A 21,769-nucleotide genomic window follows, 5' to 3' on the forward strand; every position below is an offset into this window, starting at 1 on the left:
CTGGATCCAACCGACGGTCACTACACAAAGAGGTGAATACTCTTCAGTTCAGGGCATAAAGTTTCCTCGTGGAGGGAGCTTGGACTGTAGAATGGTCTCAACAACCTCAGTTGAGAGACCTGACTCTATGAGCTGGGCCCCCTCAGAGGCCAAGCCCACAGGTTCCACAGTTCTGGTCGGGGGTGAAAAATCGAGCCCCCTGCTTGGGACAGAAGGTCCCTCCTGACGGGTAGCTCCAGAGGATGCCCGTCGAGGAGGGACACAAGATCGGGAAACCATACTCTGCCCGGCCAGCGCGGGGCTATAAAAAGCAGGCAAACCCGGTCCCTGCGAACTCTTTCCAGAACTCCCGGGAGCAGAGCAACTGGGGGAAAGGCGTACAGACTAGGGGTTTCACAACTACTGATTTTTGCTAGTCGACTAGTTTTGCATAACAGTCGACGACTAGTCGACTAGTTGTTAAATTATTTCTTCATTAAAATTGACGCATTAACGCATTGAGCATTGTTAAGGAAGACACAGAGGAGTTCTGGTGAATCATTGTAAATGTATTTTTGAAATTCAGAAATAACATCATAAATAAATTCATCAGTTATTATTTTCATCAACATGTTAAAAAAACAGCAGCATTCATTTAAAACATTCTTGTAATTAAAACATTCTTGTTATGAACCGCGCCACACCATGCGCATCAGCGAACGTTGCAAATAAACATTGCCACATGGCTAGCCTCAGACATAACATTGTCAACATCACAACTCTCTTTTGCATAAGTTTTAACTGTGCATTGCATCTTTAAGCAAGTATAAATTAAGCAAGTATAGGCCAATACAAGTTTGACGTAGGCTAGGTTGAACCACTATATTTTTTTGTCGAGCCTTAAATCTTAACTTCACTTACCCCAAAGCGGTGTCAACTAAAACAGTGTGAAACATTGAAAAATATTATCCATACAGCCCTGCCTTTTTTTCGTTGCCATTCCATTAGCCTACTAGTCAATGTCCTGTTCCCGGATCAAATTCACATTGCCTTTTCGGTTAGCGTTGAGAAACACCAGCGCATCGACGTGGGAGGGATGGAGGCTACTCCTCTGTCGGGTGACTGTGTTCCCCGCCAGGGAAAAAATTCTCTCGCTTGGGGTGCTGGTGGCTGGAACAGCTAGATAACTCTTCGCCAATTTGGCTAGACGGGGGAAACTGCCCTCATTTTGTGCCCACCACTTCAGTGGATTATCCATTGTGGGTATGTGGGCTAATTGATGGTAATCCCGTAGTTCGTCTGCATTGGTCATCCTGGCCCTTTTGCTCTTTGCACCTTCATAATGTGGTCCAAACAGCTGTTCGAAGTCGTTCTCCAGCCTTGTTTTCTTGCCAAAGTCAGACTGGTTGTCCCCACCGTCAGCTTCACCTTCACCAGGGTCTATAATGAAAAAATTGCATGATTTTGAATATGTTAAATATAGCAGGAGATATTTTAATTGTTTACTAATAAACCAGTATTTTTATGTTGGCTGAAAAGATGAAGTTAACGATGCTGACTCGCGATCTTCGCAGTAGTGAACGCGCCATGAGAGAAATGCACATTTCATACGGATTAGGCTAAGCAGAGAACAGTCAGTTTTCTTTCGTTTTGAATTGTTCTGTTTAAAAGTAGGCTACACATTTCAAGCTTCTTATATGTCTCAGGTCTGTGAGGCAAGTAGGCTACCTTATATGCTGAGTTTCGGTTCATTAATGAGACGAGCTCCAGGTTCACGCGCTGGTGCCTCCGTGTCGTGATTATATCTATTTTCTAATATATAGCCTACTAAATCCAGACAATTGGTCGATTAAACATTGATTAAAATTAAGATACAATTAATACAAAACGAAATTAAATTTAAAAGACAGGTTTTGTGCTTTCTGTTTGAGGTCTCTGTGAAAGTTTTAAAGCAGTCTTTTAGTGCCGCTTTCAGGGCGCTCACGTCCGTAATGGAGAACTGTCCCGTCCGTAACATTTTTTTATTTTTTTATTTTTAAAATAAATTTCTAAATAAATGCGACTTAAAGCCCTACTCCAGTGCGACTTAGGCTATATGTTTTTCTTCTTCATGGCGCATTTTTTGACTGATGCGACTTATAGTCCGGAAAATACATTAAGTTATTTATTCTTTATTTGCGGCCTGGTACCAAATATCCCACGGACATTTAGTAAAATTCAAAATAAAAATGTGTCTAAACCAGTTATTAATTTTTTCTATTTTTGATCTGAGCGCACAATCAGAAAATCGGAAAACGAGTCGTTATTCGTTTTTTCATTTTAGTTCAGGAAATAAAAAAATGGAAAAAAGTCATTTTTCTTTTTCTTTTTTTTTTTGGTTTTAATTTGAAAAAACGATTGAACGAATAATACACGGGGCCTAGGCCTATTTGTAAACTGTTATTGTAAAATAAAAATAGGCTGATTAAAAAAAAAAAAAACGGACTTCCAAAATAATCCGGCGGGCCAGAAAATATTGCTGGCCTTTTGCCGACCCCTGGTTTAGACATTAGAGTCAACTTTAGTTCTAAACTTAGTAACTTACCCGTAGTAGCAGGCTGTTCCTCATCCTCTCCTACCAGCTGAGTCAGGTGCGCCAGGGCATCCGCTCTGATATTTTCCGGGAGAAACTTCAGGTGCTTAAACCGTGGATCTAGCAGGCATGCCGTTATCGGGATTGAATCTGCCAGGATGTCAGACTCTAGTTTGAAGCGTTTTACGAGTTCTTTCCTCACCATGTCCTTGAAAGAGCGAATAGCCCCCAGGTCGGATCCTGTCACTCTCAGCATGTCGCAGACATTGAGCTGGACGGGATAGATGAATGACAACCCGACATGTAACTCTGCGCACATTATTGTGGTTGCTTTAGCTAGAGGCCTAAGTACCAGGATCAGCTGCTCGATCAATTCCCACTGGTGCTCTCTTATGGTCAAGGATTTTCGGACGTCCACTTTCGTTATGCTCTCATCCGTGAGAACGGCCTGCACTGGAATTCTCTGTTCATACAAACGCTCTAGCATAGTGAATGTAGAATTCCACAGAGTAGCACAATCGTTTTGCAGACTGTTCACTTGTACTCCCAGTTGTTTCTGGTAGTTCTGCAAAGCACAATGTGCCACTGAGGAGTGACGAAAATGACTGACTACACGTCCCGCAGCATCAATTGTCTTCGTGATCTCGGGTAAGTTGAGACCTTTTTTAATGGCAAGTTGCAGTGTATGCCCGGTGCATCCTAGGTGGTGGGGAAATAGATCACACAATTCCATTGCTAGGTTCATGCTACTAGCATTGTCATGGATGGTGCAAAAAACATTGAGGCCCCATTCCTCGATCGTCTCTCTCAGACGCTGGGCAATATTTGCAGCAGTGTGTCTCTCGCGCATCACGGTGGTTCGCAACACTCTTGACTTTAACTCCCAGCTGTCAGTGATGTAGTGAGCTGTTATGGTTATATAAGGATCCATAGTACATGATGTCCACAGATCGGTAGTGAGGGAAACACTGAGGTCTTTCATCTCATCCATAATCGTTGCTCTGACAGTGTTGTATTGGTGCATGATATTGCTCCAAACCGTGCGGTGGCAAGGGATTGTGTAGCCTGGCTCAAAGTACTGGATGATGTCCTTAAAGCCTTCCCCAGAGAGAGTGGATATAGGGCGGACATCCTTGACAACGAAGTTGACTAGCAAATCTGTGATTTTTCGCCTTCTGTTGTCAGTCATTAGGCGCGTTGAAAAATCGATTGTTGTCTGCCTGCCTGACGATGATGCAGTGCTAGCATGGCTAGCGTCATTGCCACGAACGGTTGCTGTTGGCAGTGGGTGTTTCATCCTAAGATGATTATCCATTGCAGACGTATTGCTATTGTATTTTAGCAGTGCTTTACATAACTTACAGGTAACGGTGGATGTGTCTACATTTTCTGTGAAGTATTTCCACACATAGGATGACCTTGACCGTTTTGGACGCGGTACCTCAACGCCTGACGCCATTTTGTTTCCGACTAGTCGATTAGGGCCGACAGCGCCGATTAGTGGTTGTGACAGTCGACTAGTCGACTAGTCGACTAGTTGATGAAACCCCTAGTACAGACGTAGCCTCGGCCACGTCTGTACCATAGCATCCAGTCCCAGAGGAGCTGGATGCGTGAAGGAGAACCAAAGTGGACAGTGAGACGTCTCTCGAGACGCAAACAGATCCACTTATAATTTCCATATCAGCTCCACCACCTCGGGGGTGGAGCCACCATTCCCCGGGCCTCGGCCCCTGTCTCGACAGAGTGTCTGCTCCTATATTCTGGACCCCGGGGATGTAGGCTGCCTTGAGTGACAGCAACTTCCCCTGGAACCACAAGAGGATATGGCATGCCAGCGCAAACCCCCTTGATATAGGCGACTACCGACGTGTTGTCCGTATGTACTACACATGGTGTCCCCTGAGACCTGTGATAAAGCTCCTCAGAGCCCGGAAGACAGCTAACATCTCTAGGCTATAGAATGCCAGGAACGATGATGGTCTTCCCACAGACCTTGAGATGAGCGACCCACAGGATCGCTCCCCAACCCGTGAGGGAAGCATCCGTCGTTAGCAGTTTGCGACGACAAGGAGCTCCCAGCACTTGGCCCTGGGACAGGAACCAAGGTTTCTTCCACATAACCAAGGCACGTAGGCATCACCACGTGACCTTGATTGTGCGAAATGGGTTGCCCCTCGGGGAAAAACCCTCTGGTCCTGAGCCACCACTGCAGGGGCCTCATGTGCAGCAGTCCAAAAGGTATCCCGTTGGAAGCTGCTGCCATGAGACCCAACAGTCTCTGGAACTGTTTGACAGTGAGTAGCTGGCCTAGCTTTACACTTCTCACAGCTGCCAGGATGGAATCGAAGCGTGGCGATGACAGGCGCGCCTGCATCGACACTGAATCCCAAACCACGCCTAAAAAAGTGGTCCTCTAAAATGGAGAAAGCACACTCTTCTTGGCGTTCAGCCGTAACCCCAACTCTTTCATATGGGCGAGAACAACATCTCGATGTTGAACCGCCATCTAATGCGACTGAGCTAAAATCAACCAATCGTCGATGTAGTTCGTGATGCGAATACCCCGGAGGCGCAGAGGCGCCAGAGCTGCATCCACGCATTTGGTGAAAGTGCGGGGTGATAAAGCCAGGCCGAATGGAAGAACTCGATATTGGTATGCTTTGCCCCCGAAAGCAAACCTCAGGAACTTCCAATGACACGGACGGATGGAAATATGCGTCCTTGAGGTCTATCGTGACAAACCAGTCCTCGGACCTGATCTGTGGCACGATTTGTCTCAAGGTTAACATTTTGAACTTGAGCTGCATTGCTGACTCGTACAGAACTCGAAGATCTAAAATGGGACGCAATCCCCCGTCCTTTTTTGGAACTATGAAGTACCGGCTGTAAAACCCGGTTTCCCTGTTGGAGGGGGGTACATATTCTATGGCCCCTTTCTCTAACAGAGTGTTTACTTCCTGTTCCATAACCAGAACCTGCTCGGGGCCCACCACTGTGGGCAGGACCCCCATAAACCGCGGTGGGCGTTAATAGAATTGTATCTAATACCCTTTTTCCACGGTCTGCAGGACCCAACGAGAAACATTTGACAGTAGCTTCCACGCTGTCAAAGATTCTACTAGAGGTACCAGTCTCTCGAGACTGGTTTCTGGATTTTGTTGCTGTTGAGTAGTCGGCTCGTCGCCCTGTAACGGCGCACCGGCAGGGAACGACCAAACAGACTGCTCCAGCACCCTCCTCAGAGGGGGCGGGCATCCCGAGGCCACTACGTTTCCGGGTGGACCTTGAGATATGTGCTCGCCGGAGACCGCTGCGCCCTGTAACACCGGAGGCGGCAGGGTTGGCAGAACGGTCCCCTGAGGGCACCGAAGAGAGACGGCACCGTATTTTTCTCCTGCTGTTGAGTAGTCGGTTCGTCGCCCTGTAACGGCGCACCGGCAGGGAACGACCAAACAGACTGCTCTAGCACCCTCCTCAGAGGGGGCGGGCATCCCGAGGCCACTACGTTTCCGGGTGGACCTTGAGATATGTGCTCGCCGGAGACCGCTGCGCCCTGTAACACCAGAGGTGGCAGGGTTGGCAGAACGGTCCCCTGAGGGCACCGAAGAGAGACGGGCACCGTGAAAAGAGGTGTTAACCGCTCTGCTTCGGGGGGACTACCCTCATTTGTCCTGAGCCCTCAGACATCAGGACTTTTTCCCAGCAGCCTTCTTGGCGGTAATAACGGTCCGCAGATCCGTTTTACCCCTCGAAGACTGCTGGGTTTGAGAGCGCCCTCCGTGTCCCCGAGATTTTTGTGGGGGAGCACGAGAGGACACACTCTGTTTTTGAGTGGCACGATGTTCAGCGCTCTTTTTAGAGGAGTGAGGCTGCTCCCGCTCAGCAGCCTCAATGAAAGAACGGCGGGGGAGAAGTTTTTGTAATGCAGCTGCCTGTTTAGCAGCTTCCTGAGATTTAGCTACCGCACTGTTTACTGCATCACCAAATAAACCAACAGTGGAAACCGGAGCATCTAAGAGAACGTGCTTTTCTTTCTCTTTTATATCGCTCAAATTGAGCCACAGATGCCTCTCAGTGGCCACCAGGGCTGCCATAGACCGCCCGATTGATTTAGCGGTCTCCTTGGTGGCCCTGAGAGACAGATCTGTGGCTCTGCGTAGTTCAGCCACTGTGTCAGGACCAATTCCCCCGCCCTCCACTAAATCCCCCAATAATTCTGCCTGATAGGCTTGCATAATAGACATCGTATGCAGACACGCTGCAGCTTGACCAGCGGCTGCATACGATTTATGAACCAGAAATGATGTGAATTTTACTGGCTTAGAGGGAAGTGAAGGAGCTTTCAGGGAAGATGCCGTTGCTTGAGAGAGATAGCTCGCAAGCGTCTCCTCCACCTTCGGCATCTCCCCATAACCATATTCTTTATATTTCTGAATGGAAGAATAGTGGGATGTTTGTGGTGCATACACTCTGTATGAAACCGGTTTTCCCCACGATTTCGACACCTCGGTGTGGAGATCGGGGAAAAACGGAAGGCTTCTTCGCTGAGGCTGTGTACGAGATGGCAGGAAGCGTTCGTCGAGCTTACTTTTCGAACGAACGTCCTGCCTATCCTCTGGCCACTCAATAGATAATCTGTGAACTGCTCTCGTGACAACATCGAGCAATTCCTCAAAAGCGTGAGACTGAGGTGGCGAATCCTCAGACTCAGCTTCAATACTAACAACGTCCAACTCCTCAGAGCTGGACAATTGCAGTATTGGTGCCTCCATCGGGGGGGAAGAAACCGCAGCGCGTGCTTCCACACCCTGATGAGAGGCACTGGATCTATCAGAAGGATGTTGAGATAAGGCAGAGCCCGTCTCAACATCCACTGATAAATCCATTTGTGAACGCCAGGTCTGAGATCGACGCCGTGCCTCGGCAGCGGCGGGACCCAAGCCCTGGGGAATGTGATCGGGATTGAACCGAGCCAAGCGGGATCGGAGCGTACGCAATGGAAGCGCCTCGCAATGCACACAGTCACCACCCTCGAGTGCTGACTGGGCATGCTCCTCACCCAAACAAACAACACAAAGAGTGTGAGTATCACCTCCCGTTAAATAACGCGGGCAGGGATGGACACACACTCTAAACTGCTGCTTGCTCGCCATACTGAATATATATATATAATATAGACAGACAACACCAAATAACAAGGACAGATTCAACACAGAGCGCAACTGAAGACTCAGAAAGCTTTCGTTTTCTGTTTCGGGCCGGCTTTTATAGCTTCCTGGTACGTGACGTCACCCGCCTCTGACGTTCCGCCACACCATTGGACTGATTTTACATGTGCTTCAAGACGTCATCACGCAAAGCGTTCCCATAGCGTCATTTCGACGCAACGCGAGTTCCCTTGAAAGGGAACTACAGCAAGTCACTACCACCCACCAAAACCTTATTTAAAAATGTAACATGCTCAAACGTCTTCCCAAATTTGTAATGAGAATCAGTTAAAAATCTTTTATCAACAAAAGAGAAGCTTTAAGGTCTCTCAGCAGTTTTCTGCCAAAATAAAAGCTTGATGGTTTATTTGAAGGCAAAGAAATTAAGAAAAATACTGTAATTGTACTGTTGTTCTGTGAAAACGTCTTTGAACTTCTTATTAGAGGCCCCTGGCAGTTTGAGGCTCTTGCAACTCAGTTTGTGTCAAAAATATAACCTGCTGTGGTCTAAATAATTTACTTCTACAGAGAAGTGGTTTGATCTGTTGGGTAGACATAAAGGGTCTGCATGCGCATGAGTCTATAACTGTACATCTGTGGTTGATGTCATTTTTTGCGTGTTTATCTTGACGTGTCAGTAACACGTGGTTTAAGGGTGTTTTTCCATTCCTTCACATACGATATTCACAGTTTGACTTCTGCTTTACACAGAACAGCTTTACCATGAAATACTGAGCCAGTAAACGCTGATGTTTGACAAAAAAAAAAAAAAAAAAAAAAAAACCCTTCACATCAAACGTCATCAATGATATTACTATTATTACAATATTACAAGCACGAGAAGCGGAAGTCATTTCTAAGAACAACTTTTCTTGATATCAAACCAAGTTTTTTCATAAACATTATATCCTGTTTTTGACTGTAAATGTTTGAGAGTACAATGTATTTATACTGCTGTATTGTTTTATATTGTTATGTAAATGTCCAGTGGTTATTTTTTTCCCATCACTTCTGGGGAGTAACTAACTAAGAGTAACTAACTACTACAGCAGCTTTCTACTATAATGCAAACTTTTTTTTTTTTTTTTTTAATAACAGTGCTGCTTTCTAAAGGATATTTCCACATTCTTTATGTGTATAATTTCTCATCACCAGGAACACTTCCCATAAATCCTGATGTATCCTGTCACATCATAAGAAGAATGGCGTCTACGCTAATATTAGTCTCTCTGTTTATCAGTCTGCCGGATCCAGGCTGTATCCAGATCTGATGAAGGACCTGCGCCTGGACACGACGACAACGCAGTCCTGAAGTTCAACTAGTCTCTGTGAAGGCCTCCTTCCCTTCCCTTTACCTCTGTACAGATAAAGCGTTGTCAAAATAATTCCAGTTCAAATGGCTATGTGGAAGCGATACATAATACTGTATTATACATTTTTAAGGACAGACAAGTCATTTGTTTAGGTCAATTTGTAAAGAAAGACTACACGCCTGCGCACATACAGACTAAACTCATAATACGCATGTGCACGCCGTCAGCATTTTCACAGGTTTGCGTTTTTAAAGCTTGTGCATATATATATATATATATATATATATATATATATTCTTCAAGGCTTGCACCTTGGACCTATTCAAGGTTTGCGTTCTCGAGCCACCAGGCACTGTTTTGTGTGAATGAGCAGCCGGAGCGCATTGAGAGTTTTCTGTTTGAACAGTGTCGTGTTAGCGGTCCCTAAGTTAATAACTAATGATCGTTGCGACGGAAGTGAATCAATCAAACTAACTTTATCTGGACAATAACTTTATTCTAGAGCTGCTATAAAGCCAAAACAATCTCTGTTACTTTAATTTCCTATTATCACTGTAAAGCTGCTTTGAAACAATCTATATTGTTAAAAGCGCTATGTAAATTAAGGTTACTTGACTTGACTTGACTTGACTTGACTTGACTTAAAACATAAGCAGGGGCGAACAGATCATATTAACCAGACACACCTTGACCCTTGACCCTTCATTTAGATCACATGTGTAAAACTTTGCTCCTGGAGGGCCACTGTCCTGCAAAGTGTGGCTCCAACCAGCCCCAAAACACCTGCTCGGATGTTTCTAGTAATCCTGCAGACCTTGATAAACTGGTTCAGGTGTAAGTGTACAGGTTTAATCAGGGTTGGAGCTAAACTCTACATTCATGTCAAGTCGTAATTACCGTAGTCTCGAGATGACAACACGTGACGCCCTATTCAAAGCTGTTCACGTCCACCGTCTAGTGTTCAAAATAAAACTTCACCTCTGGAACAGAAACAGCGCTGATTGATCGAGTGTGGAATAAACAAATCTCAGAGTAGAGCAGCCAAAGGCCCAGTAATAAACAAATAATAAACATTGGACGCAATCATCTAAACTAGGGGTGCACAATCCAGTTCTAGACGAGCCATCTTCCTGCAAATTTCTGAATCAAACAGTGTGAACCGGCATAAATGAGCTGGTTCAGGTGGTTTGATTAGAGTTAGAGCAGATAAAGGGTCTTGAGTGATTAATAACCAGTACCTGACGAAAATATATTTCTGTCATGACAACTCTCTGAGTGGTTGGCATGGTAATGGGTGTGACAATGTTGTATGTTTGGTCTTGGCGGAATAGATCTGATACTCTCCTGCTGCTTTTATTGCTGCAGCTGCTGCGGCAGAGCAAGTACGGGACTTGCAACTGCCAATACACACACGACACGCTGCTGTGAGCAAGCAAGACATGCTGCTGCTGTACAATATAGCATACATGAATTACCTGTAGCGGATCTATACAGGTGGAGATGGGGAAGGTTGGTTTCTGAAAGTGCGCTGCACTGCTAAGGCAAATGCTACCCAAGTATTTGAAGGTTGAGGACGCAAGCTCATTGGCTATATACAAGAGAAACCAATAAGCAGCGCCCGCTTGATAACGATGCGATTACGAGCAGGCTGAGTTAGGACCTATTAGCCTGCACCATCTAGAGTTTCATGACAGAATTTTGTATTTCTCTCATGACAACTCTTTCAACACCGCTTTGACTGTCGGGAAGATGTCTGCTGCGGAGCTCGCATCAGTGCGGGCTCGGCAAAAGTGCGCATCGAGGGCGCATATCAACCGCAAAGGAGACACTCGCGAGCATCCTTCTGAGACCTAAACTGATAAATGGGACACGTTTTTTTGGACTTATGGGACAAGCGCACGCGGCAGTCATTGTAAGTCCACAATAGCAAACGTGCATTTGAAGTGTGCCATTTGGGACAGGGCCACCAATACTTCTTCTTCTTGTGTTTGTGTGTTCTATGACAGATGGAGTATACCGTCACCTACAGGACTAGTGCAGTCAGCATGAGGAAGATCAGTTGTTCTGGAAGGTCTTCAATGGGTAATTTTTTTCTTTTCTTTATCAGAGGTGCCAGATAAATAAATTATAAATAAAAAAAATACACAAAATAACTATGGAATTGTTATTCTGTGTTTGTTCTTGTCTCAGTGTTTGTCCTGTAAGGAGTATTACAGTAAATATTCTGCAATGTGACTCCAGTATGTAAATACAGTACAATATTATTTTGTTTCTTTTCTCATCATAAAGAGAAATTACAAAGCAGAAAAAATTCTGATTAAACTGCCTGTGGATTTAAATTGTTAATTAATAAATGTGATCTAATGAGCAGCAGGTTTCAAAGAAAATACAGAGCATTTGAATTAATCTTTATACTGAAAAACAAAAAAACAGATAGTGTAATACAGCAAAGCACACAAGAAGCACAGACCGTATGTGAATGTGATTCACTGCTCAGACTCGAGCAGCTCAAAGTAAACCCCTTCTGACTTCTGTACAGAGTTGTGGTTTGATGTGTTGATGAAAATAAAAAGCTTCAGCATCAGTGTGTCTATATTCAGACGTGTGGTTTGTGTGAGTGTGATCGGCTGATGGAACCATGAGAACATGCAGTCTTAAACCCTCAGTGACCATCCGACCATTCCACACTTTTAATAGCTAAATACTGATCATAGGCCTACAATAAAATATTAGAAATTTACTGCTGCTTTAAAAAACAAAGCAAAACAAAACAAAATTTAAAAGGTATTGTGTCCGGTCCGCCACCTACAACAGTGCAATACTAATACAGATGAATATTAATAACCAGTGGAAGAGTAGCAGTACATGTACAGTAAGAGGGCGGTCTCAAATATTATTGGTGGAGGAATCAGACGCAGTAACACTATCTCACAGTTTAACACTGTCCTGTTAGTTCACAGTCTCTCTGTCTCTGAAGTGTTCACATATAGTGCTATTATCTGAAAATGCTTCACATGTGTGTGTTGTTCTGCATGTGGCGTCTGGTTGGTGAGTTATAATCATATTCAGTTTAAGACTTTAGTTTTAATGCATAATATTTACTGATATTTAATACAGAGACATAAAGTACTTTTGAAAATATGACAGGATCAAAAACAGCAGAATCAGTTTTATTTCAAATAATTCATGCTTTATCACCCTAAACAATGACATGAGATGATTATTGATGAATCTCGCTACTCTGAAGTTTATAGCCTACTGTTTGTTGCATTTACTGGTTTCTTAATAAAAATACACTGGATACTATAAAACTATATATTTTCATTCGAGCAAATACAAAATAAAGTCAAGGGCTTTAAGGGCCATTTATCTTTGAGTCCAAGTATCTCTATGAAACATTAGTGGAGTGTTTTTCATCTGCTTTTCCTGATTTGCTCTATTTGGCTTCCCTTAACCCTTCATTCTCCAGAGCAGAGACACTGAAGGAGCCAATCAGATTTAAGATGAGACACAATCACCCCTGTGGCTCCTCCCACAGATCACTTGTAATGTGCCAACAGTGCCAGATAAATAAAAATAACACCACAAAAACTACTAATCCAGGCTACTTCTGTGTCTGTGCTGCTGTTCTTCATAACAAAAGTCGAAGTTATTTGTGATAAACTCTGTTCTCCAGGAGTGTTTGCTAACACAGATGCAGTGAAGTCAGTGTCAGTGATGGAGGGAGATTCAGTTACTCTAAACTCTGATACTGAAATGATGGATGAAGATCTGATTTACTGGAGGTTTGGAAATGAAAACACTTTAATAGCTGAAATCAGTGTACTGGCCGACAGAATCACTGTATATGATGATGTTCCTGATGGGAGATTCAGAGACAGACTGAAGCTGGATCATCAAACTGGATCTCTGACCATCACAAACACCACAACTGAACATGCTGGAGTTTATAAACTAGAGATCAAAGATCGTGTGAGCAAGAGTTTTAGTCTTACCATCTACGGTGAGTTACATATTTTGTGTATAATTAAAGTAGATACATCCTAAATAGATGATTTTTCAATCTTGAAATTCTAAATATTGAGATATATCTTTTCGGCTTCCTTTTTCAGCCTATTGAACCCTTTTCTTTTAATTAATTATGAAGTTTTCATCTTTTATAAATCACAGTTGTCTACTGTTTGTAAATGACATCACAAACTCTCTCAACACATTAAAATGGTCAAAAAGAGCCGTCTTATTCACTGATATGATTTATCTTTATTTTTCTAATCTTTCTCAGCTCGTCTGCCTGTTCCTGTCATCAGCAGTAACTCTTCACACTGTTCATCATCATCATCATCATGTTCATTGGTGTGTTCAGTGTTGAATGTGTGTGATGCGACTCTCTCCTGGTACAAAGGAATCAGTGTATTGTCCAGCATCAGTGTGTGTGATCTCAGCATCAGTCTCTCTCTACCTCTGGAGGTGGAATATCAGGATAAAAACACCTACAGCTGTGTGCTGAACAATCCCATCAGCAACCAGACCACACATCTGGACATCAACACACTCTGTCACACATGTGCAGGTACCACAGCGCTGATGATATATGTGTGTATTTACTGAATTCATTTGTTGATTGTATTGAGATTGATAACTTAAGATGCCAGAGATCATGAATGAGCTTCTGTCATCATTTACTCATATCTTCTAAACAGTTTTTGCTTATACTTATTTTCTTCTGTGGGGCACAAAAGGAGATCTTCCCGAGTTCACGACAGACTAAAGTCAGCTTGTCGAAAATTTTAATATAATTTATCATTTGTTTCATTAGTATCCCCAGAAGTCCATTATTGTGATTCAGTTGAAGCTGTGCTGCGATTGGTCGTCACTGCGCTGATGGGCGTGGCTTCTGCGGCTGCTGCTGCTCTTCTGGTCAATGACGTCAGAGCTGCAAGAGGTAAAACGGAGAAAACAGAAGAGATGTCATAAATGTTGTGACATATATTGGAATTTTAATCCGTAAAGATGAAAAAAGTGTGTCTAATTGTTGAACTGGATAGTAAAATCTTCATTACCTGAATCTGGTGTATTGGGGCCATCTGGTGGCCAAAACGATTTTTTTTTTATAGGCCTACTGTATATTTAATTGTAATCTTTTATGTCATCCATGTTACATTCCTTTGTTAATTATACTATATATGTATTAAATGTATGTTATGTTGCTGTTTTCTTTCATAAATGTATGTAGCAACACAAATGTAAAAATATTTGCACTCCAGTAAATCACTAGAATTGACCTGGGGCCGTATTCACAAAGCATTTTATCTTACCACTAGGAGTACTCCTAAATCGCACTAAAAGATTTTAGCTAGGAGTTTTCTCCTTAAAAGTTATTCACAACGCCTTTCAGACCTACTCTTAAGAAAAATGACAACTCCTAAACTAAGAGTGAGTCTTCGTTGCTATGGATGACGTCCTTACTCATGCACGAGTTTGACTGAAGTGACCACCTTGATTGGCTGATGATTGTAACGCGGGAATGATTCCAAACACCTCTCCTACGATGATGAGTGACAGGTGACAGGTCTGAGAATGCGTGCGCTACACAAGTAGTGCGAAGGACGGAAGATGATGATCAACTGAATAAATAGCCTAAATGAATACCCAGACAGCAACATAGTGTCGGCCCAGATCCGGCCCACATCTGGACCGTGTGGAATCCAAATTAACCAGATTTGGGCCAGATCTGGGCTGATACTATGTTGCTGTCTGGGTAAAGAGTAAGGCAAAACAAATAGCCTAGTAGCCCAATGAAACATATGGATTGATGCAATATCTTTGCAACATTATTTAATTAATCTGTCACTATATGCCTCTGCCTACGTTTGCAAAGAGAAGAACATTTTAATTTGATTCACAATGAGACGTTACAATTAGGTAAAGTTTGTTTTATATCCGCATATATGCACATTCGCGGACTTCCGCGTTCAATAACTCGTGAACTAAACGTTGTTGCTATACACACAACACCTATCACATATAACTACCAACCTGGTCTCATGGGAAATACTATGGAGGTATTTTTGGTGCAAAACTACTGAACGCCTGTGACAGTGGAATTTGTAGTTGTAGAGAATAGCCTTTTGCACCAAGTGCACTGTGAAATGTGGGGCAAAAGTGAGTTGTGCATGGGAGAGCGCGCGAAACTTGTCACTTGAAAGCAAAAAACAGTGTTTGAGATTCGTCGCAGCAGATTCAAGCAGCTGTAGTTATGTACTTGTGTTTGTGCTAGAAAAAATACAAGACATTTGTGAGAAAATATTCTACAAGTGTGCAACTCTCATTGGATGAATTCACATACTGATTTGCAGATGAGCAAAATTTCTCCGTGACTTCACATTTCTCTACTGTATATAGGCCTACACGAAGTGAATGCCAGCAATCATTCAGTCAGTGACGAATTAATAAAAACATTATGAATTTAACAAAACGATACACAATTGTAGTTTAAGTTCGCGCTGAAACTATATTTACCTTTTTTGAAATAATCCATTAAACCTGCTGAGAAACGAGGAGCGTGAACTAGAATGAGCAGTTCCACGCGCATGCCCGGGAAACTCATGAATATTCATATAGGCTCCGCCCACTGCCTCTACAGATGCACAACTCACTTTTGCCCCACATTTCACGGTGCACTTGGTGCAAAAGGGAGAGCGCGCGAAACTTGTCACTTGAAAGCGAAAAACAGTGTTTGAGATTCGTCGCAGCAGATTCAAGCAGCTGTAGTTATGTACTTGTGTTTGTGCTAGAAAAATATACAAGACATTTGTGAGAAAATATTCTACAAGTGTGCAACTCTCATTGGATGAATTCACATACTGATTTGCAGATGAGCAAAATTTCTCCGTGACTTCACATTTCTTGATGCGGGTGTGTAAATGCGTTTTGCACCATATTCACTGCAGCAACTGTAGCAAAAATGTGAGCGTATGAGTTTCTTTATTTGTGATTTGTAGAATAGGATTTGTGCACCTGCAATGAAGAATTTGAGAAGGTGTAACTGTTGTGTTGTGTTTGTGGAAGATAAAAAAAAGTCTACAAGTTTGCAACTCTTAAAACATTTATCTCTGTGACTTCAAATTTACTGATACACATGTGTGGCTATTCTCTACAACTACAAATTCCACTGTCACAGGCGTTCAGTAGTTTTGCACCAAAAATACCTCCATAAAATACGTACCTCTGCACACTTTTTTGCAGTGCCACAAATATGTACCACCCGGTACGTATTGCTACAGTTTTGAAACACAAACGTCCACTGGGGTCGCTAAAGAGTGACATTTTTTATTTATTAGGGCCCAAGCCCTGAAAGGGCGAAGGCCCTATTGTTTCCGGTAGGATTATTTATTATTATTAGGGCCCAAGCCCTGAAAGGGCGAAGGCCCTATTGTTTTCGGTAGGATTATTTATTAGGGCCCAAGCCCTGAAAGGGCGAAGGCCCTATTGTTTTCGTTAGGATTATTATTAGGGCCCAAGCCCTGAAAGGGCGAAGGCCCTATTGTTTTCGGTAGGATTATTTATTAGGGCCCAAGCCCTGAAAGGGCGAAGGCCCTATTGTTTTCGGTAGGATTATTAGGGCCCAAGCCCTGAAAGGGCGAAGGCCCTATTGTTTTCGGTAGGATTATTAGGGCCCAAGCCCTGAAAGGGCGAAGGCCCTATTGTTTTCGGTAGGATTATTTATTAGGGCCCAAGCCCTGAAAGGGCGAAGGCCCTATTGTTTCCGGTAGGATTATTTATTAGGGCCCAAGCCCTGAAAGGGCGAAGGCCCTATTGTTTTCGGTAGGATTATTTATTATTATTAGGGCCCAAGCCCTGAAAGGGCGAAGGCCCTATTGTTTTCGGTAGGATTATTAGGGCCCAAGCCCTGAAAGGGCGAAGGCCCTATTGTTTTCGGTAGGATTATTAGGGCCCAAGCCCTGAAAGGGCGAAGGCCCTATTGTTTCCGGTAGGATTATTTATTATTATTATTAGGGCCCAAGCCCTGAAAGGGCGAAGGCCCTATTGTTTCCGGTAGGATTATTTATTATTATTAGGGCCCAAGCCCTGAAAGGGCGAAGGCCCTATTGTTTTCGTTAGGATTATTTATTATTAGGGCCCAAGCCCTGAAAGGGCGAAGGCCCTATTGTTTCCGGTAGGATTATTTATTATTATTATTAGGGCCCAAGCCCTGAAAGGGCGAAGGCCCTATTGTTTCCGGTAGGATTATTTATTATTAGGGCCCAAGCCCTGAAAGGGCGAAGGCCCTATTGTTTTCGGTAGGATTATTAGGGCCCAAGCCCTGAAAGGGCGAAGGCCCTATTGTTTTCGGTACACTGTAAAAAAAAACTGTAAATTTACAGGAAACTGTCTGTATTTTTTACAGAATTTTGCCGTTTTGTCATTATACAGTGAATACCTGTTATTTTACAGATATTTGTTGTAATTTAAAGATCCACTATTAAATTTACAGGTAATTGCTTTTATTGTGGTTTTACATTAATTTAACGTTTTTTAAAGGAAATTATCTGTAATTTTATAGGGTTATGTGTAATTTTACATAAAAAATTAAGTAATATTTTACAGATTATTTCTGTGGAATTAGAAAACAAAGAAAATAAGGTATAACTGCAGAAATCAGCAGTCACTTAACATGTTTTCCTTAAAGATTATTAAGCATGTGGGGGTTAAAGTGAGTTTTAAGATTTGTCCACACATTAGGCAGGCCTATTTAATTATTTATAATCTTTTAATTTTGTCTTGCAAATAGATGTTCATTTTGATCATCATTTGTATTTGCCCGTAAATTTCATTTAGGCATATATTTTATGTCTTTTATGAATCGTTTTTCCAAATCTGCGTTGCTGCACATTGCGTGGCTTTGTGTGCGTTTGAATGTGTGTGTGTGTGCCCGCGCGCGCGGTCGCGCGCAGATTCAAATTATCCGCCATTACGTTTCGTTGCTTAGTCCCGCCCAGCCCACAACGGTTAGCTACAAATCTGTCTCTGTCGTCGATCTGTGTCAAGGGCAAGCGGGAGATTTGAATTCAGAGCTATAATCGTATTCGACAGAAGCAGCCGTGAGCAGGAGCGCTGCTGAACACAATATTAGTTGTAGTCTGGTGTCAGTCAGTCTGGAAATAACGCGCCCTTTTTCAGTGAGCCTGGTTCGTCACAGCAGACCTCATCCCGACCGATCAACGGCTGAGGTAAGAGTCTAATACTACATGTAAGTGATATTTTATATTACATTTGTGTTAAGTGGTTAGACTGTTTCCATGCTAACGTTAGCATTCTTAAATTATGTTCAGTCATAACTGGCGTCGAGGGCAAAACACAAATGCAGCATGGGTCTTTTCAATTATCGATCTGTGTTAAGAAAGATCAGTTGAACCCACTCTAACTTACTTGTTAACTTATAGACCTAAAACAATCTTTAGTAGACTTGTTATTCATATTAAAGTCCATAATTGTGTATAAAATTTTCGTTATGATAGTCAGTAACATTAAACCAATCTCTTAAATGGCGGGACATTTTGAAACCATGTCTGGAAGCTGAAAACTTTATTTTTCAATTTTTATTTTTTTTTGTAAACTTTTTTTTTTACTTTATTTTATTATAGTAAAATTGTAGTAAACACGTTTTTAGCTGATTTTTTTACCATTGTAATAGCCACAGTTTTACTAAAAATAGGCCTACTGTGTTTCTTTTGTTTATTTCGTAATAGTTAACATGACTAACTTTATTAAGACCGTTAAGAAATCGAAATACTGTCTGTAACTTAACGTACTTGTTGATGATACAGGAAAGCCTAGAACAGGAAGACTAGAATATGAATACAACATGATGAACCCCTAGGTGTATCTAGGTCTAGGTCACAGTAAATCATATTCATTTAATGTTACTTTCTATAAATGTAACTTAGCTAAAATCACATGGCAGCTCAAAATATTACAGCTGGCCTTTCCAGCTCAGCTTCAAGATCATAGTCAGTTGAGTTTTTGCATTGTCCCAATGGAACATATTCTTACATGTGTAAATCTAATACTGAGTTTTAAAATAACGTGTGTGTGTGATTTCAGGTCACGTGGAAAGCAGATGATCATGGCAAACAAGGTATGGGAAGAATTCATTAAAACATAAAAATCATAATGGTTCTGATTCCATATGTTCATAAGTCTTCTGATTCCATATGATTGCACTAAAAGTATGCACAAGGTTTGGATTTGCTACAGCAAGATTACGATTGTGTTAGATTCCACCCATCTTTCTTTCTTTTTTTTAAACTAGGCTCTGTCATTTAGAAACATGACTTTTCCTATCACTAATATCTTAATGACACATATCTCTACCTTTTAATCCAGCCAGATGATCTGACAGTTGCTGCTCGCATCTCAGCCTACCTGATGGAAAATTCTTGCTGGATGAATGACCTTCACCTTCAAATCAGCCTTGCCAAGACAGAACTGCTTATGGTTCAACTTTCAGCCAAAACATACTTGCTGTGATCCTGCTGATTTGCCTTATCATTAGGAGGATCAGGCCCTTCCTATCGGAGCTACACAACTCTCTTGTTCTATCCAGACTGGGCTATTGTAATGCTCTCCTGGCAGCTCTTCCAGTATCAGTCAAACCTCTGCAACTGATCCAGATGCTGCAGCAAGAGTTGTCTTTAAAGGTAGCCCTATGCCTAAACTCACTGCTTCAGATCTATGTGTCCTCCAGAAGCATGTGTTCTGCAAGTGAACGGCGCCTTGTGGTGCCATCATCCCAAAGAGACACAAAACCACTTTCACTGACATTTACCTGGACTGTTTCCTGGTGGTGGAATGACCGGCACAACTCAACACATTTTCAAGAAACTGCTAAAGATCCATCTTTTTCATAAACACTTCACCCAATAATACTATATCTTTGTAAAAAAAAAAAAAAACCTTGCTATGTGTACTGTGCGACTAACTGGGACTTGTCACTGCACTTGTTGCTTTTTATTATCTTTAATTATTATCTTAATTGGTTAGTCACTTTGGATAAAATGTAATTGTAAATGTTAAAATAAGTTATGCTGTAAAGGTATACGGTAATTGCTTTTTATTGTGGATATATTTACATGTTCTAAATTATATACTAAGCATCTATTTCCTATCAATCACTTATCTTGATGTTTAGTGTTTGTTCAATTACTAATACTGTAAATATGCAGGTATTCTGTACTCATACATTTAGTTAATTTAAAAGAAATTGACTGTACATTTGCTATTATTAAGAACTTAATTAGAGATGTTGTGAAATTGGATCGGTACAAATAAAAATAAAAACTGTAAATTTACAAACATTTGTATTTGAATTTATGTACTTGTGTGCATTTTTTATACATAATTTCATTGTTATTTTACACAGAAAAACTATATTAAAAGAAAATTACTGTAGATAGACAGCATTATTATATAAAATAATTGTATAAAACCTTAAATTTACAGTATTTAATTGTTTTAAAGGTGTATATGACTTTTTTTAAACGTTAAAAATCCCAATAATTACATAAGATTTTATGTAATATTAAAGATATAATCTGTTATTTAATTATGGAAAATTACTGTATTTTAACGAGATTGTTTTTTGCCGTTATTTTACGGTAATTTTCTGGCGCCCCAGCTGCCGGAATAATACCGTTTTTTCACAGTTTTTTTTTTTACAGTGTAGGATTATTTATTATTCTTATTCTTATTTTTCTGTCAACCTTTCGGGCACTTTTGAGACCCTTAACGTGCTCTAAAACTCTTGAAATTTTGCACATAGGTCAGAACCTGCGGCCATCAGGGCCGGGCTGAAGCTGGTACCCGGGCGTGGCAGGGGGGCTCAACAGCGCCCCCTTGAACGGGGTCCGAAAGTTTGGTCCATAAATCAGACACGCTTGCATGTAATAATATGAAACTCAATACACATATAGATCTCATCGGGCCAAACAACTTTCGTACTTTTACTTTTTACGCCAGCCCAACAGGAAGTCGGCTATTATGGGTTGTTTGGAAACGCATGCTGTGGAATTTAATGTACTCCTCCTAGGAAATTCATCCATTCGCCTCCAAACTCAGTCAGCATGAAGTCAAGACATTGAGGATGCTAAATTGCGGACAGATTTTTGATATCTCGAACGGTTTGGCCGTGGCGAGGACACGAATTGATGGCGAATAATGGAAACAGGAAGTGTGTTATAACTTCTGCATACATTAACTGATGTTGATTAAACTTCAGCAGTGTGTTCGTTGTAAGAGGCCGATCACATGGATGTGACTATTGTGAGTAAAAGTTATAGCGCCACCAACTGGCAGCAGGAAGTGTGTCCCTTTCAAAATGCTTTGAAATCACCCTCTTATTTTTACCCGATTTGCTTCAAAGTTTATGTGTATAATGTAAACACACGGCAGATGTAGACCTGTGAAAGGATTTTTGATATCTTTAATACTGTTGCCATGGCAACGCTTCAAACTTTAAAATTCTTTTTTGATGCTTTTGAGACTCTTAACATACTTGAAATTGGATGAAACTCGACAGACACATCACATTTATTAGCCCGTAGACATGTGCAAAGTTTCAGAAACGGGCGTGGTGAGGGGCTCAGTAGCGCCACCTTTTGACAAAAGAGGGGGAGTTAGGTCTATACTTTTATCTA

General features: G+C 41.9%; 2 protein-coding genes and 1 long non-coding RNA gene across 3 annotated transcripts; 2 read left to right on the plus strand and 1 right to left on the minus strand.

The window, feature by feature from the left end:
• Positions 1 to 829: 829 nt before the first annotated feature.
• Positions 830 to 2,773, minus strand: LOC309476555 (zinc finger BED domain-containing protein 4-like). Its single transcript, XM_082139644.1, has 2 exons — positions 2,564 to 2,773; positions 830 to 1,419 (listed from the first exon to the last, which is right to left on the minus strand). The coding sequence occupies exons 1-2, from the start codon at positions 2,754 to 2,756 to the stop codon at positions 992 to 994; spliced, it is 621 nt and encodes a 206-aa protein (XP_081995770.1). The 5' UTR covers positions 2,757 to 2,773; the 3' UTR covers positions 830 to 991.
• Positions 2,774 to 11,922: 9,149 nt separating this feature from the next.
• On the plus strand, positions 11,923 to 14,990 carry LOC309476192 (uncharacterized protein). The gene is made up of 4 exons (XM_082139441.1): positions 11,923 to 12,122; positions 12,751 to 13,077; positions 13,357 to 13,644; positions 13,891 to 14,990. The coding sequence occupies exons 1-4, from the start codon at positions 12,080 to 12,082 to the stop codon at positions 14,046 to 14,048; spliced, it is 816 nt and encodes a 271-aa protein (XP_081995567.1). The 5' UTR covers positions 11,923 to 12,079; the 3' UTR covers positions 14,049 to 14,990.
• A 1,410-nt stretch (positions 14,991 to 16,400) lies between these two features.
• LOC309476556 lies at positions 16,401 to 20,781 on the plus strand. The gene is made up of 3 exons (XR_014198270.1): positions 16,401 to 18,304; positions 19,179 to 19,212; positions 19,461 to 20,781. It is a non-coding gene; the product is annotated as an uncharacterized lncRNA (long non-coding RNA).
• Positions 20,782 to 21,769: the final 988 nt, after the last annotated feature.

Source organism: Leuciscus leuciscus (genome assembly GCF_965113295.1).
Source record: "Leuciscus leuciscus genome assembly, chromosome: 15".
In the NCBI taxonomy this organism is placed as follows: Eukaryota; Metazoa; Chordata; class Actinopteri; order Cypriniformes; family Leuciscidae; genus Leuciscus; species Leuciscus leuciscus.

What these genes read in the sequence shown, in the direction of transcription:
- LOC309476555 (XM_082139644.1), bottom strand. Translation starts at nt 2,756, where the DNA reads ATGGTGAGGAAAGAACTCGTAAAACGCTTCAAACTAGAGTCTGACATC. An exon ending in GGAACAGCCTGCTACTACGG is followed by an intron (nt 1,420 to 2,563) that starts GTAAGTTACTAA and finishes TTTTCATTATAG; the next exon opens with ACCCTGGTGAAGGTGAAGCT.
- LOC309476192 (XM_082139441.1), top strand. Translation starts at nt 12,080, where the DNA reads ATGCTTCACATGTGTGTGTTGTTCTGCATGTGGCGTCTGGTTG. An exon ending in TTTTAGTCTTACCATCTACG is followed by an intron (nt 13,078 to 13,356) that starts GTGAGTTACATA and finishes AATCTTTCTCAG; the next exon opens with CTCGTCTGCCTGTTCCTGTC. An exon ending in ACTCTGTCACACATGTGCAG is followed by an intron (nt 13,645 to 13,890) that starts GTACCACAGCGC and finishes TTGTTTCATTAG; the next exon opens with TATCCCCAGAAGTCCATTAT.